We start from the raw sequence: 14,984 nt of genomic DNA, 5'->3' as shown, positions 1-14,984 counted from the left end.
GGGGGGGGGGGGGGGGGGGGGGGGGGCGCTCAGGACTGTGCACTTTCGGGAAGTCTCGCAGGATCAAATGGTACAGGGTTCTGCAGATCCTGCCATGGGAACAGCTCTAGGGAAACCAGTGAGGGCCACCACCGATTCTCAGAGGCCCCGAATTGTAGACAGAGTTTGGTTGTGCATAGATGGATTCTGGGGACAGGAGGCTCACAGCTCTCATCAGATTCTCAAAGGGTGGGCTGTGCTGTGGGATTGAGGCTGAGACAGGTCACCCTGTTCTCACTGTGCCCAGCACGCTGGCTGGACCTAGCAGTGACACCCACTGCCAGCAGGGGCAGCCTAAGCCGGCTCCCTGGAAGGTCCATGGAGTGGATCTAGCCTCACCAACCTCCCTGTGCTCACTGCCCACTGTTCCCCACAGCCTAGAAAATCCCTGCGTTGCCTGGACATTCCCAGGGGCTGAGACCCCCCCTCGACAGTGAGCAACTCATGGCTTCCTGGATGTCATACTGCGGGGTCTTTGCATGTCCTGCGGCCACCATCAGACACTCTTCCTGTCCTGAATTCACTGGACAGACACCAGTCTGCAGAACCTCCTCATCCTGCCTGTAGTGTGATGACTCATGTCCCCAGCAAGTTCATGTCCACCCGAAACCTCAACGTGAACCAACGTGGAAGTAGGGTCTTTGCAGCCACACTTAGTTAGCGTGAGGTTACAGTGGATTAGGGTGGGCCAAAATCCAATGACTGGTCCTTATAAGAAGACACAGATAACAGAGGGAAGAAGACCACGTGAAGATGGAGGCAGAGAATGGAGTGAGGTAGCTACAAGCCAAGGAACGCCAAGGAGTGCCAGCAGCCACCAGAAGCTAGAAGAGAGGAGGGGCCAGATCTTCCCTTAGCACTAACCATGCCGACACCTTGACTTTGGACTTTTGTCTTCCTGAACCCTGAGGACACACTGCTGTCACTGTAAGCCATCCAGTCTGTGGCACTTTGTTATGGCAGCCCCGGAGGCCTCTCCAGCTGGGCAGTCAGTCACTCCCTCCTGTTTTCTGCAGACAGCCTTAATCACTACCCCCCTTAGGAATGTCCCCTCAAAGCCTCTTTCGGAAGCCTGCCCTGACGACCCAGCCCACATGCCCAGGCCCCACTCTAGACCCACAGCTGTGAGAGCTGCCTGGTGTAGGCCTGGCCACTCTGCTGTAGGCTGTTCTCAGTGAATGCCACTCTCCTGGACCTTTACGGTTTACACATCAATTTCTCCTTCATTGACTTGTCAGACCCTCCTACAACCTGCAATGTCAGTGGCTCAGAGAGCTGGAGCCACACTGCAGGTAAATGGCACAGTGAGGTCTGTTTGCCTCCTGGCCTTGAGCTGCTTCCCCCTGGGCTAAACTGGAGTCGGGGCACCTACCCAGGGCCTCCTGAGGCTGAGATTGGTGGGCAGGGCCCCTGCTGTCCCCTCCCTCCCAGGCCCAGGCCGCTCACCTCACGGACCAGGCAGTTGTGCGAGTTGAGGTCCCGGTGGATGATGTTCATGGAGTGGAGGTAGGCCTGGGGGAGGGGGCACACAGGTCAGGAGGCGGCTGCACTGAAGGACCCCAGCCCTGGCCCCGGAGGCTCCCACCGCCCATCCCACCCCATCAGGCCGGTTGGGGGTGTCCTCCCCACTCTCCATTCGGCCCTCTCTGTTCACTCTCAAAGCTTCCTTGTGAAATTTCAGATCAGCAGAGAGAATGTTTTTATAAGTGGGGTTGGATCACCAGCCCACACCCCTTAGTCAGAACCAAAGCCTACTCACCATCCCCGAAGCAATGTCCTTGGCAAAGCTCACCCTCTGACTCCACGGGTACTGGCTGTCCTGGGGGCGGAGACCATGGCCAGGAAGGACCAACAGGGCCGCAGTGGGGGACAGAGGGGTGAGAGAGGCAGGAGGGGCAAGTGTCCGAGAGGGGCTGATGACCCCACTCTCTTCGGCACCCACACTGTTCCTTCTAATGGGTGTGGGAGTATAATTCACAACAATGTTCTAGCAGAACTGATTTCGAACACTAAGTGGGGGTGGGGAGGAGAGAGAGATTCCTCTGCAGTTCCTGATGTGCCACCTCTCAGAAAAAAGCTCTTTTTACTTCCTACAAAGTCCCATCCTTTCAAGTTTTTAAAAAATCCGAACTGACTTTCATGGACCATCAAAGATGGGCCTGGTGAGGTCACCTGCCGCGGGCCAGCCATATCGCTCAGGAGAGCAGGGCCTTGGGCTCGTCATTTGGGGAAATAACTTCTTCTCTTACTTCATCCCCTGGAGACCTCCAGAGGGAGGGCGAGGACATCAGAGCATGTTAAAGACTCAGTGCAGTTAGGAAGCCTCAGTGGTACGTGACCACAGAATCCCCTCTGAGAAGTCATATCTGTTAGGAGCCCACAAAGTGACACTCCAGCAACACCAGGTAATCCGGCCGAGGGGGGCGGCATCAGCGGCGGGCGCGGGAGGGGACAGGAACTCGAGGTCTCAGGGTGACGCTGTAGCCCTCACACTCCAAGCACTTTGATTCCAAAGGTAGCTTTGCAATTTTTTCCAAGCCCTTAGTTCTGAATTTTATGGAACATGGCAAACAGTACAAATGATTTGCTTTCACCAGAAGCAAAACAAAGGTCCCCATGAAGAGGTAATGGGAGAGGCCTCTCAGGTGTTTGACCTGTGGCAGGTGGGCTGGGGCTGGCCTGCGGCCCCTGCAGGATGACCAATTCAAAACGGCCTGTGTGTCCTCAGCATAGCTGCCACCCTTCTCTGAGCCTCAGCTTTTCCCCGGCTTCAGATGGAGTCAGAGCAACCCTACTGGATTCCGAATCGGGGTTTGGAGGGTCTTTTGAGACCAGAGGCCCACCCCACCGAAGGGGGGTCAGGCCCAGAGGGGAGGTGCCTTGCGCGGGGCAGCCCAGCACTCACCATGCTCTTGATGATGCCCCGCAGTGTGCCCCCCTTGATGTACTCGGTGATGAAGTTGAGCCTCTTGTCCTTGTAGAGCACCCCGATGAACTTGAGCACATTGGGATGCTCCAGGCATCGCATGACCTTCACCTGGCGGGGAACAAATAGGCTGTGCACACATCTCCTTCTCCCTCCTGTCCCACCAGAGGCCACAGACAATGCCAAAGACAGGGGACCCTCCCCGCCCCATGGGGCTCTTACCACACCCACTGCCACTACTGTGCTCCTTGTTGGAGCTGCTCCCCCACCCCCAGGGTGGCCCTGCCTTTCTTGCCCTCCTGGCAGATACTGTTTCTACTTTCATCGTTTGACTTGAGTGTCATCCTCTTGGGACCCTCTGCCACCCCTCCCAATGGTGGGAAGGTGGGGGCCACAGCATGTACCAGAAGTCTGGTGAAGAGAGGGTGGCAGTTCCACTCACTGACCTCCTTGAGAAATGTCCTCTGCGTCTCCTCGTCGAACCGGATCAGCTCCTTCATCACCATCACCTCACCTGTCTCCCGGTGTGTCACCTGCGTGGGGACACCGAGGCATGGAGACAGACAGACAGAAGCTCTGCTCTAAGCCCAACTTGCCGAGGCCCCCTCCCTACCCCAGGACTGTCAGGGAGATAAATAGTCGGCATCAAGATCTTCACAGACATTTCATGTGATGTCCTGGCCCTCAAGGGCGGCAGAACTTAATACCGTTACAGATGAGGAAACGGAGGCTCAGGGAGGTTTCCTAGCAAGGCTCAAGGTCACCCAGTTGGCAGGGAAGGAGGTGGCTGGGCTTGGGTCCAGGACCGCCTGACCCAGAGGCCAGCTGTCTGCTCTGCTGGGCTGTCTTCGGAGGTGGAATGATGGCACTGCCAGGGACTCCTCCCCTGGCAATGGGACCAGGGATAAGGGCTGGGGGTCAGGGCCTGTCTGGCCAAGGGCATGTGGGCAACCTGACCAGCACCTTTTGTATAATCCTGAATCCTCTAGCCTAGTCATAGCCTGTGACATGAGAGCCAGGGAAGGGCTCACGTCTCTGCTGGGGAGAGTGTGAAGGGGAAAGCAGTCCCGAGCCTGAGTGGGTTGGCATCAAGCTCAGTATGAGGCCTTCAGGGTGTGGCTGTGCTGCCCTCCCAGCTGCCACCTCCCAACAACCGCCTCCTAAAGTTCTGGGTCTATCTGGAGTAGGCGCCCTTCCCCTCACTAGCTCAAGGAGGCCCAGGTGGAGGAGTCTGGCTCGGGAGTCTGGAAGCCCCTTCCATGTGGCTTCCTGGAGACACTAGGGGGAGGAGGGAGGACTGATAGGTTGCACCCGCCTGCCGCCCTGCTCCCACTCTTGGCCTGTCCATGCCCGGCATGCCCTGTACCTTGATGGCCTGGCCGAAGCAGCCCTTGCCCAACACCTCCCCGTGGATGAGGTCCGACGGCCGGAAGATGCGGTGTGGCCGGCAAACCACGCGAAGGGACTCGGAGCGTCCCAGGTCCCTGCACTGGGAGGCAGGGGAGCCCAGTGAGCCGGCACCCGGAGATCTGTCGATGCTGTAGCTCCTCCTGGGGGCACACACACATGGCCAGTGCCACCAGGGGGCAGGTGGACACCTGGCTGAGGCCCCCTGGCGGAGGCTAGGCCTCGGCCTGCCCCCTTCTCTTGCCTGTCATGCTCCCATCTATGTCAGTCTATGCATCATCATCCGTTCTGAGAGGGTAGCACAGGGCAGCTCTCCTGAGGCGGTCACAAGACTCTCCCCTCATCCTGATGCCAGCACTGGTGTCCCATCCTGTTTGGCCTTCCTGTTTGAGGCCCACTGTTGTTCAGGTGCCCTTGGTAGGAACGTTTGTCCTTGGGCTGCTCTGCTTGGTGGCGCTGGGTCAGACACTTTGTCTTCTAGCATTTGGGTCCGGGGGCCAGAAGCAGGCGACCTTCCCAAGTAGCCCATAGCCCTGCCACACTGGTGGCTCTAGAGGGCGGCATGAGCTCCAGACAAACACAGGTGGCGAGGAAATATATAACCTCAGCATCACTATTTCTCAAGAGTAAGGCTGTCTCCCTGCCCCTTCCCCAAGTCTTTATCAGGAGTCCTGAGCAGGCCCACAGGAAGTGCAGTGAGGACCAGGCTGCTTCTGCTTTCTTCCTCATGTCCCCCAACCCCCTGCAGGAGGGTACAGGGCACCCCGACCTGGACTACTTCAACAGCCCTCTAGCTACCGCTGGTCTTGGGTGCCTTTCCACACGGGGGACCAGAGTGGTCTCTGTGAAACACATCCCTTTGTTGCCAAACCCTTCAGTGAGGCCCTGTGGCGGGTGGACAAGGTCCAAGGACCCCTGCCACATCTGCAGCCCTGCAATTAGCTTCTGCCTGGAACCCCCCCCCCCAAACCACCCCCAAAGATCCCATCATCCTGAGTTACATGTGGGCTGCTCCTTGCAACCAAGGCGCTGGTCCACCCTGGAAAGCTCGGTAATCCCAGCTGGGGGAGAAGCTTCCACCTACTTTCCTACTTCTCACTACCCGTCCTTCCTCTCATAGTCCCCAGCGCCTTTTGCTGGCCTGCTTTTCTGCAGGGCTGACTCCCTCACAGACTGGGCGACTGGAGAGTGGGAATCAAGTCCCATCTCGAGGCCCAGCATCAGTGAAAGTACCCAGATACACAAGGTACAGGGCTGACTTACAGGACAGGTTTCTGCCGGGCAGAGCTGCCGGCCTCTCCACTGGGAGTGTGAGCTGGGGAGCCCAGGGGGCTGGGCTCAGGGCCCGCCACATGGCCCAGCGTGTCGTGGGGGTCGTGCTCAAGAGTCAGCTGGAGCAGGCGGCTGGTTTCCTGGATCAGCAGATCAATCTGGGGAGAGCAGGTGTGTGGACAGGTGAGTCCCAGGTGGTGGGGGCGGGCATGAAGGCACCACCTCCAATCCTGCTTACCAGACTCAGGACCCCTACCTCATCCAGGGGCACGTTCCGAATGGGTGTGCCATTGATCTCCAGGATCCGGTCTCCAACATGGATGGAGTTCTTCACATCTGGGCTCATGCAGCCTGGGTCCACGCTGTGGGCACAGAGCAAGAGCAGTGGTCAGACTCCTGCCCGCCCACCTGTCCCCTAGAGCCCTGAGAGGAAACCAAGGTGGTTTGGTTCTAACTTGTGTGATCAGTAGATGGCAATGGTCCAGAACTCTGAGTTCTGGTTTGGTGAGAATTCTGTAATTAATTACTGATGTTCCCCGCTGTGTGAAGCGGGAGAAAGGTGGCACTCCCCTAGCTATTTGCTGCCCCACACCAGATGCTCAGGGGCTGCCGTACAACAGAGTGTTGTCTCTGCCATAGAGGACAGACCAATCCTCCAAACTTCCTGGTATGCTTGGGGCAGACGAATGCCATGAGGGTTAAAGGGTCTGGACTCACTGTCTCCCTACCTGACTCCCGAACTTGCCCTGCAAGATGAGGTGAAGGCTCCCCTTCCTCCGGAATCAGCAGGAAGGAGCTCGAGGCCTGCCCTGAGCCATGATTGCAGAGTGGAGATGGGATGATGCCCTCGATTAGTTGGCCATAAGCTAACTCATGGAATGGCCAATTTGCCAAATTTAATCACTTCTTTTAACTCTTTGGTATTGTCTGGTTTTCTTTTTGTCTTCATAAAAGCTTTTTTAAGGAATGCTCACTTTACCACTGCCCTGAGATGGGGAAGGGTAGGGGTTAGGATAGAGAGGAGACTGAAGACTTTAAGGCAGTGGTTCTCCACCTTGGCTGCACATTAGAATCACCTGGGAATCTTTTTAAAATCCTGATTTCTGGGCCTCATCCTCTGGAAATTCTGTTTCTTTGTTATGGGGTTTGTGGCCTCACCCCATAACAAAGAAACAGAATTTCCAGAGGATGAGGCCCAGAAATCAGGATTTTAAAAAGATTCCCAGGTGATTCTAATGTGCAGCCAAGGTTGAGAACCACTGCTTTAAGGAAAAGAGATTCATAAAAAAATTTCATTATCAAGAGCATATTTACACCTGGAGCTTTTCTTTATATTGGAAAGCCAGGCAATAAATGCAGAAGGGAGAACAGTTAGGGAATCACCATTTTGTAGCCATCATGGTAATAATTAATACAGATAAGAATCACCTACAGATGCCAGCACCATTCGGTGAAAGGTTCTTGGGAACAGGATATTTACAGAGTCAAATCTCATAAATGACTTACTGATTACATTACAAAGGGGGAAAAAAATCCTTTACAGCAGAGAGGATTATCAAAGCTGACATCCCCAATAAAGGGCATCCTGTGTACGATGCACAGAGAAGGACACGGCAGCACTTATCAGGCCAAAATGCATAACCGAAATCTAATAAAGAGGAGACATCAGTCAAACCCAATGGAGGGACATCCCACTTAACAACTGACCTGCACGCTTCATAAACGTCATGGAGGACAATGAAAAGCTGAGGAACTGTCACAAATTAAGAGACTGAAGAGACATGAGGACTCAGTGAAATGCATGATCACGGACTAGGTCCTGCATCGGGGAAACTGTTACAAAGAACGGTACTGAGACACCCGGCAACATCTGAACATGGATTGCATCCTGGACAAAAGTACCGTATCAATATTAAACTTCCTAAATGGCATGATTACATATAAGATACAATTGATAATTATGTAAGAGAATAACCTTATTTTTAGGAGAATGTCGGAGTTTTTTGGCAGGGAGGAAGGGTCAACGATCTCTGTAACTTACTCTCAAATGATTTAGTAAATAACAATATGTACATATATGTGTATATATAAACATAAATCAGTATATATGTCTACACATACCTAAATGTTGAGGGAGACACACACATGCACCCCAAATGTGGCAAAAAATTAAAATTGATGAATCTAGGTCAGTGATGGCGAACCTATGACACGCGAACTCATTTTTTTGGTTGATTTTTCTTTGTTAAATGGCATTTAAATATATAAAATAAATATCAAAAATACAAATATTTTTTATACTATGGTTGCAAATACCAAAAAATTTCTATATGTGACACGGCACCAGAGTTAAGTTAGGGTTTTTCAAAATGCTGACCTGCCGAGCTCAAAAGGTTCGCCATCACTGATCTAGGTGAAGGTTGTAGAGGTGTTCAATATACTTATTATTTTAGCAATTTTATGTAAATTTGTAAATGTCAAGATAAAAAGTTGAAAAAAAAAAAACCCCAATGAATAGATTTTCATTAATATAAGCTTCTCATGGATAGAGCCTGAAAAATATATTCCTTAGACTTCTCTTCTCCCTTCCTTTAGTCTCCTGTTAAGGCAGCAGGGGGCTGGGTCAGAGATAAACTTTGCTTAAAATGCTGCTATAAACAAAATGAAAAGTGGTCAACTAAGACTCGCTTAAAACAAGTAAATCCGGTCAGCAGCCTTTGGGCAAGCTGGGAGCTTCTGAGAAGGGGTGGCTCTGCAGAAATTGGAAAGCAGATGTTGTCTGGAAAGAATGCTCAGCCAGGAAGGGAGACAGGGGGGAGGTGCCATTGGCTCTCCATTTCTAAAATTCTGCCTGGTTGTCAGGGACCAGCTGGTCTGGGAGTTTCCCCATCTCTCTCACCAGTCTGTCTGCTTACTTGTGTATGTAAGGCAGCTGCTGGCCTGGCTGATGCTCAAGGTGGGGGTGGAGATGGAAAGGCAAGCCTGCCAGCATCCTCCTTCCCCAGTACTACCTTCACTTCTTAGGCATGGCGCCTGGTACCCAGCAGGTGTGTGAGAAAGTTCACTGAATCCAATGGAAGCTGGCACTTGGTTCTCATGTCTAGATGTGGGGACATGGGAGACATTTAAAACTACTTCTCAAGGAGTCAATGAACTCCTCAGAGAAATCTTAGAAGGCTCCCAAGTGTCCAACTGCCTCATTGTTCAAAGACCCCCAAAGCCCACAGAGGACAGGGAGCTGCTCAGCGTCACAGTGAGTTGTCAGTGAGCTGGCTCCCTAATCTTCATTCCTTCTGGCATCTCAGACCTTGTCTACATCCTTTAGATTTTTCTTTAGGGATGATCTGCTAGTACCAAATCTTGTATTTGCCTGCCCTACCATGTCTATTTCACCCTCATTCTTAAGGATATTTCAAATATAGAATTCTAGGTTGATGGTTATTTTTTGCTCAGGGCATTAAACATATCATTTCACTGATTTCTGGCTTACATGTTTTCTATTGAGAAATCAGCTGTCAGTCCAACTAAACTTTTTTGAAGGTAATTTCTCTATTTTCTATGGCCACTTTGAAAGTCTTTTCTTTTGCCTTTAGGGTATTAATTTCACTAGATGGGGTGATCCATGGGTGGATTTATTTTTACTTTGCTGTTTGGGATTTACTGGACATGAGTCTGTGGATTGGCATCTTTTATCAGTTCTACGAAGTTCTCAGCCATTACATCTTCAAATAGTGCCTCTCTCCCATTAGTTCTCCCTTCCTCTGGGATGCCAAATGGATGATCTGATCCCCTCACTGTCCTCCATATATCTTAACCTCTCTTTCCCAGTTTTCATCTTTTTGTGTATCTTTTTGTGTTCTCTCTTCTGTTTTAAACTGTACTCTATTGTTAAATGCTGGAATTAATATTTTTGTTTTAATAATTATATATTTCATTTCTAGAGGTGATATTTGTTTCCTTTACAAATTTATTACTCTTTACTCATTTTTCAGGCATCTCTTTTTTATGGAAACATATTGAGCATAATTATTTTATACTGTTTCTGATCATTCCAATATCATAAGGTTTTATAGGTCTGGTTCTGCTTCCTGTTGTTTCTGCTGACTCTTGCTCACAATGCCTTGCTTTCTTATATACTAGTATATGTTCAGTGAATTTTGACTGAATTGCTCATCATCTTTGAGACACTTATCTAAGTAAATTCAATGAAGCCTGGAAGTGAGTTTCTTCAGAAAGAATCTGCATCTGATTCTGTAAAAGGCTTGGGAACACCATCAGCTGGGAAGAAGCATTTTAAACTTTTACAGTTTTGTCTTAAGGCTTTCTGAACCACCCAGACATGAATTTGGTTTGCAATCCCAAGTGTATAAATTCTTAGATTCCCTCTCCCCTTCCATTCAGGTTCAAATCAGTTTATTTTACAGTTCTTGGAGTGGGGGGTGGGGGGTGGGGGTTGAGCTGATGGAAAGTGTGGTTTATTTTTCATTCATCCTCACCTTGAGACCCCTTTTGGGATTCAGAGTTTAATGGGGGAGGGAGCAGTTTTATTATTAGATTAGCTTCCTTAGCAGGTCAAGGCTTTGAGAGACCCAGCCATGAAAGGACTTGAAAATTGAGGCTTAAGGCCCGGTTGGTGCTGCTCAGTGGTTGAGCATCAACCCATGAACCAAGAGGTCCCTGGTTCAATTCCTGATCAGGGCACATACCTGATCAGGTTGCAGGCTCGATCCCTAGTTTGGGGTGTGCAGGAGGCAGCCGATCAATGTATCTCTCTCATAGATGTTTCTATCTCTCTATCTCTCTCCCCTCCTCTCTCTCTAAAATCAATAACAATGTATTTAAAAAAAAAAAAAGAATAAAGAAAATTGAAGCTTAAGTTCACCCAATTTAGATTTTTTCCTCAAGGCATGGCTACCTTTAGTATTCTGCTGATATCCCTGGGCTCCCTCCTTCACTTATTCTTGACCTGGTTACTTTTCTTTCTTATTGGATCAGATGTAGATTCAATAAGAAATTATTACTTACTTATTTTTTAAAATATATTTTTATTGATTGCAGAGAGAAAGGGAGAGGGAGAGATAGAAACATCAATGATGACAGCTTATCATTGATTGGCTGCATCCTGCACGCCCCTCACTGGGGATCGAGCCCACAACCTGGGCATGTGCCCTTGACCAGAACTGAACCTGGGACCCTTCAGTCCACAGGCCGATGCTCTAGCCACTGAGCCAAACCAGCTAGGGCTGTGTAGTGGTTTTTAGAGGAACTAGGCATCTGGTATACCAGGCTGTCAGAGCTGGGCTCTATATGGGCCTACGTGCTGCTGTTTTCAGAGCCCCCAGTCCCAGAGTTGGCTCCCCATCTAAAGCATCCATGGCTATAGCCACACCACCTGCAGCCTTAGCAGGCCAGCCACTCACCCTTGGACGCGGACGGTGTGGGAGTGCTCCGTGCCACAACCTGGCGGGCCATGAGGTGGGTCGATGGAGACTGAGAGGCCACGTTTGCCATGAGCTGTGGCTGGGATGGAGACGAGGGTGACGGTGTGGGGCAGGTGAGAGCCGGGGGAGTCGGGCAGGATCTGCTCGATGACGGGGGTCACCACAGTCTGGTAGTAGCAGTGCCCGCTGCAAGAGTCACAGGCAGTGGGGACCCAAAGAGTGGGAAGAAAAGAGCATCAGTGACCATCAGCATCTCCCCACCCCCAAGTCCCAGTTCCACCACCCTGACTGCTTCCCATGGGAGGAGGAGGATCTTAGCTGCCTGATGGGACTGGGAGCAGAAACTGAGCATGCGCAGCCCTGCCTGTGCCCCTCTTTGATGCTCAGTCATTCTGGCTTTGCCTACTCGCTTGTCGCGGTATAAGCTGACCAGAAAGAGGCCTGGGGTTAAGTCCAGTTCAGGAGTAAGTCATTAAATGTCCATTTGGGATCAAGCCATGCTGCCCTTGAATCCAGTTTTATCAGTGTTACGTAATAAAAAATTTCTCTGGTCTTTGTCCCTGGTTTCTGGGAGAGACTCTAAAGCCTTGGAATAAGAGTCTTTGTTTTTCCTGAGCCCCTCAGACCACACCCGAGTTTATGTTAACAAGATGATTCAGGATGGGGGCTAGTCGCCAAAAGACCAGCCTTGTGATTAGAAGGTTGGTGCTTTGACCCAGTTCAACCTCCGAGAAGGGGAGGGGGTCTGGAGACTGAGTTCAAGCACGTGTCCAATGATTCTATCCATTCTGCCTACATAATGAAACCTCAGTAAAAACTCTGGTGATGCTGCGGTGGGGAGTGGGGGTCACACGTCCTGCTCCCATTGCGGGGAATGCATAGAACCTTTGCTTTCTGGACCCTCTTGGGCCTTCCCCTTTGCGTTACTTCATCTGCCTGGTTCTGATTTGTATCCTTTATAAAAAACTGAATCCTAATTATACAACTTTCCTGAGTTCTGTGAGTCATTTAGTGAATTATCAAACCTGAGGGGGTTGTGAGAATTCCTGATCTGTAACCAGCTGGTCTGAAGTGGGAGTGGCCTAGGGACCCCTCAACTTGTCTGAAGTGAAGGTGGTCTTGTTGTGTGAGGACTGGGCCCTAAACTTGGAGGGTCAGTGGTCGGTGCCAGTAATAGAACAATAAGAAATCTGAGGCTTTCTCAGTGTGACTCTCATGTCATATTTCCCAGTCACTCCTACAAAGCACATTTATTAATACTGCCCCACATGGGTAGGGAAAGGGCCCTGGTATGGGAGACCTGTGCTACAGGTGGGCACGGCAGACTTGGACAGGGGCCAGGGCACTCACCAGTACAGCTTGGAGTGTTCCACCAGCGTGTAGGTGTCCCCGTCACCAATGAAGGTCCCACACGTGAGGCAGATGAAGCACTCGGGGTGGTACTTCAGCTCCCCCGCCACCTGGAAGGAGGGTGGGGGGACAACCCAACTTAGTAACCCCTTCAGCTCCCATATCTCCTCCCCTCGACCTTCTCTTAGAAGGGCAACCCCAAACAAACCTTGAGGGTCTGGTTGGCCAGCTGCCGAGCTCCTGGACAGAGCTGGCTCTACTAGTAAAGGTGGGGGCTGAGGGATACAGACAGACAAACAGGCTAAGAAGGCATGGGGGGAATTAGAGAACCAGTGAAAGGAAGAGCGAGAGAGATGATGGGAGAGAGATCTCGAGCAGGGAAACCTGTGAGGACACGGACGGACACACACATACAGAGCAGGTGAGACATGCGAGTGGGGCAGGGGGTGCTCACCATGACCAGCCCCTTGGTGATGTGTTCCGAGCACCCGTGGCAAGATTCGCCATAGCGGGCCCAATAGTCTTTCTTGCAGAAGAGCTGCCCATCCTTCTCATAGTACTGGTGTGAGAGGGGCGCGCTGCATTCACAACACCTGGACGGAGGAGGAGCCGGGCTTAGCCTGGCCACGCCCACCCTCTCCCACAGCTGGGTCTGGTCACAGTCTATAGGCACCTTTGTGAGAATTACAAAAAGGTGTGCCCTCTGGGCAGCGACAGCCTGCACCGGAGCACAGGGCTTACCAAGTGGAGTCAGGGATGGATTCAGCCCCCTTGGCCAGAAATCTCTGTGCAGTGCATAGCCTGCACAGCCACCCAGAGCAGTTCTGCACCCCAAGTATCTGGCTACAGTGCTGCTCATCGGAGTACCTTCCCTTGTCATGTAAGAAAGATGGCCCAGAGAGGGGAAGCGACTAGCTCTTGGTCATGGAGAGCGTAATGGAACCAGGGAGCCCAGGACTGAGTTGGGGATCCTAACAAACCATGGGCCCACTCCTCTAGACAGCTTCCTCTCCCTCTCCTCTGCCCCTACCCAAGCAGTGCGGAGGCAGCTAGAGCCAACTGACATACATAAAAGTGACCTGGTGGAGCTGTGAAGACCTACTAAGCTAGCACCTTCCCACTGTCTTGGTTAAATTTACTTAATCCTCACAGGCCACCATGAGGCAGGCATGGGCATTCTCATTTTAAAGAAGGCAGATGAGCTTCAGAGCATCGGAACTGCTCGTCACACAAAGCTACTCCGGGTTCCACTAAGGGATGAGGCAGGAGTTCAGCTCAGCAGAGACCAGGCAGGATCCAGTGGTTCTCAACCTTCTGGCTCTTTAAATACAGAGCCCTCCACCTCAACCAGAGCCCTAGGCCCCACACCTCCCTTCAGAAGAGCAGTCCTGGAAACTATGAACAAATTCCTATGCACACTGCACATATCTTATTTTGAAGTAAAAAAACAAAACGGGAACAAATACAATATTTGTATTTGCATGTGGCCCACGAGCCGTAGTTTGAGGACCCCTGGTTTAGACAGAGGATCTGCTGGTTTCCTAGACCCGTCAGGCCTACAGGTGCTGCCAGTCACAAGGGGAATTAAGGGGCAGCGCAGCATCGTCCCTCCCTCCACCTCAACCAGAGCCTTAGGCCCCACACCTCCCTTCAGAAGAGCAGTCCTGCTGTACGGAGGGTCATCAGGGCCACAACCCCCTGCCCCATCACCAGGGGCTACTAGGGAAGCCAGGCTGGTGGGGCTCCTGAAGAGCAGATGGGGAGGAATGATGGACTAGCTTTTTGGTGTCATCCCACAGGCCTGGAGCTAAACTTCTTGCCACCCAAGTGTCTGTCCCAGTGGAGTAGGCACCCACAGCCCAGCTAAATCAGGAGGAGCAAATGCAGAAATGTGGATCCCAGTGAGCCCTCAGGGCATGTTTTCAAAAGACTGACCCCGGTCCTAGGGGCCAGGGGACACACATGCAGAGAATCCATCCAGTCCAGCTGTTTGCCTCTCTGGGTGATGGGCCAAGGTCACACAGGTACTGAAGACCAGGCTCTGAGCTTATGGCTCAGCAGGGAAACAATTCAGGAGAGAGGGGGCAGGAAAGACTGGGTCCTGAGTGAGACAGCCCCGTCCCCAGGGAACCCTCCTCTCTACATAGTCTGCTCTCATCGACTGCTCCTTAACTAGGGAACTGGGGGTGAAGAGGAGAGGGCAGCAGCCGAGAGTGCTGGTGGGACACTGTCCCTTTAAGGGATCCAGCCAGTTCTCCATTGTCCGGGAGCCCGAGGGAGGGGTGGTTGGTGGGGAGAGGTCAGGGCAGGGAAGGCACAAAATGCCTGGATTCAGAAACAGGGTGGGGAGTGAGATGCGCCCAGAATGGGGGTCTGAAGCCATTTCTCTAAGAGAGAGGAGTGGGGAGGGAGGGACTCGGGAGACCTCCCTGGGACATGAGAGGAGGCAGCGGAAGCAGCATCTGGACTAGAGCCATGACGTCATCCGCACCCCCCCCTTCCTGCCCTGGGCCCCGCAGGGGGCGGGCATCTCACTGCGGAAGGGGTAG

At 51.9% G+C, this 14,984-nt stretch overlaps 1 protein-coding gene across 1 annotated transcript in view; it reads right to left on the bottom strand.

The window, feature by feature from the left end:
• LIMK1 (LIM domain kinase 1) overlaps positions 1–14,984 on the bottom strand; it is a 23,387-nt gene that overhangs the window by 5,299 nt on the left and 3,104 nt on the right. Inside the window, exons 2-11 of the mRNA XM_005877206.2 lie at positions 12,890–13,028; positions 12,436–12,545; positions 11,065–11,271; positions 5,901–6,006; positions 5,636–5,802; positions 4,332–4,515; positions 3,412–3,498; positions 2,945–3,076; positions 1,799–1,858; positions 1,486–1,551 (exon numbers count right to left, since the gene is read on the bottom strand). Of these exons, the coding sequence (XP_005877268.2) occupies positions 1,486–1,551; positions 1,799–1,858; positions 2,945–3,076; positions 3,412–3,498; positions 4,332–4,515; positions 5,636–5,802; positions 5,901–6,006; positions 11,065–11,271; positions 12,436–12,545; positions 12,890–13,028 (1,258 nt within the window). The remainder of the gene's footprint in view (positions 1–1,485; positions 1,552–1,798; positions 1,859–2,944; positions 3,077–3,411; positions 3,499–4,331; positions 4,516–5,635; positions 5,803–5,900; positions 6,007–11,064; positions 11,272–12,435; positions 12,546–12,889; positions 13,029–14,984) is intronic.

This window comes from Myotis brandtii, unplaced genomic scaffold, assembly GCF_000412655.1.
Source record: "Myotis brandtii unplaced genomic scaffold, ASM41265v1 scaffold510, whole genome shotgun sequence".
Taxonomy (NCBI): Eukaryota; Metazoa; Chordata; class Mammalia; order Chiroptera; family Vespertilionidae; genus Myotis; species Myotis brandtii.
The sequence above is the reverse complement of the archived record's forward strand: the minus strand, read 5'-3'. Positions and strand labels throughout refer to the sequence as shown.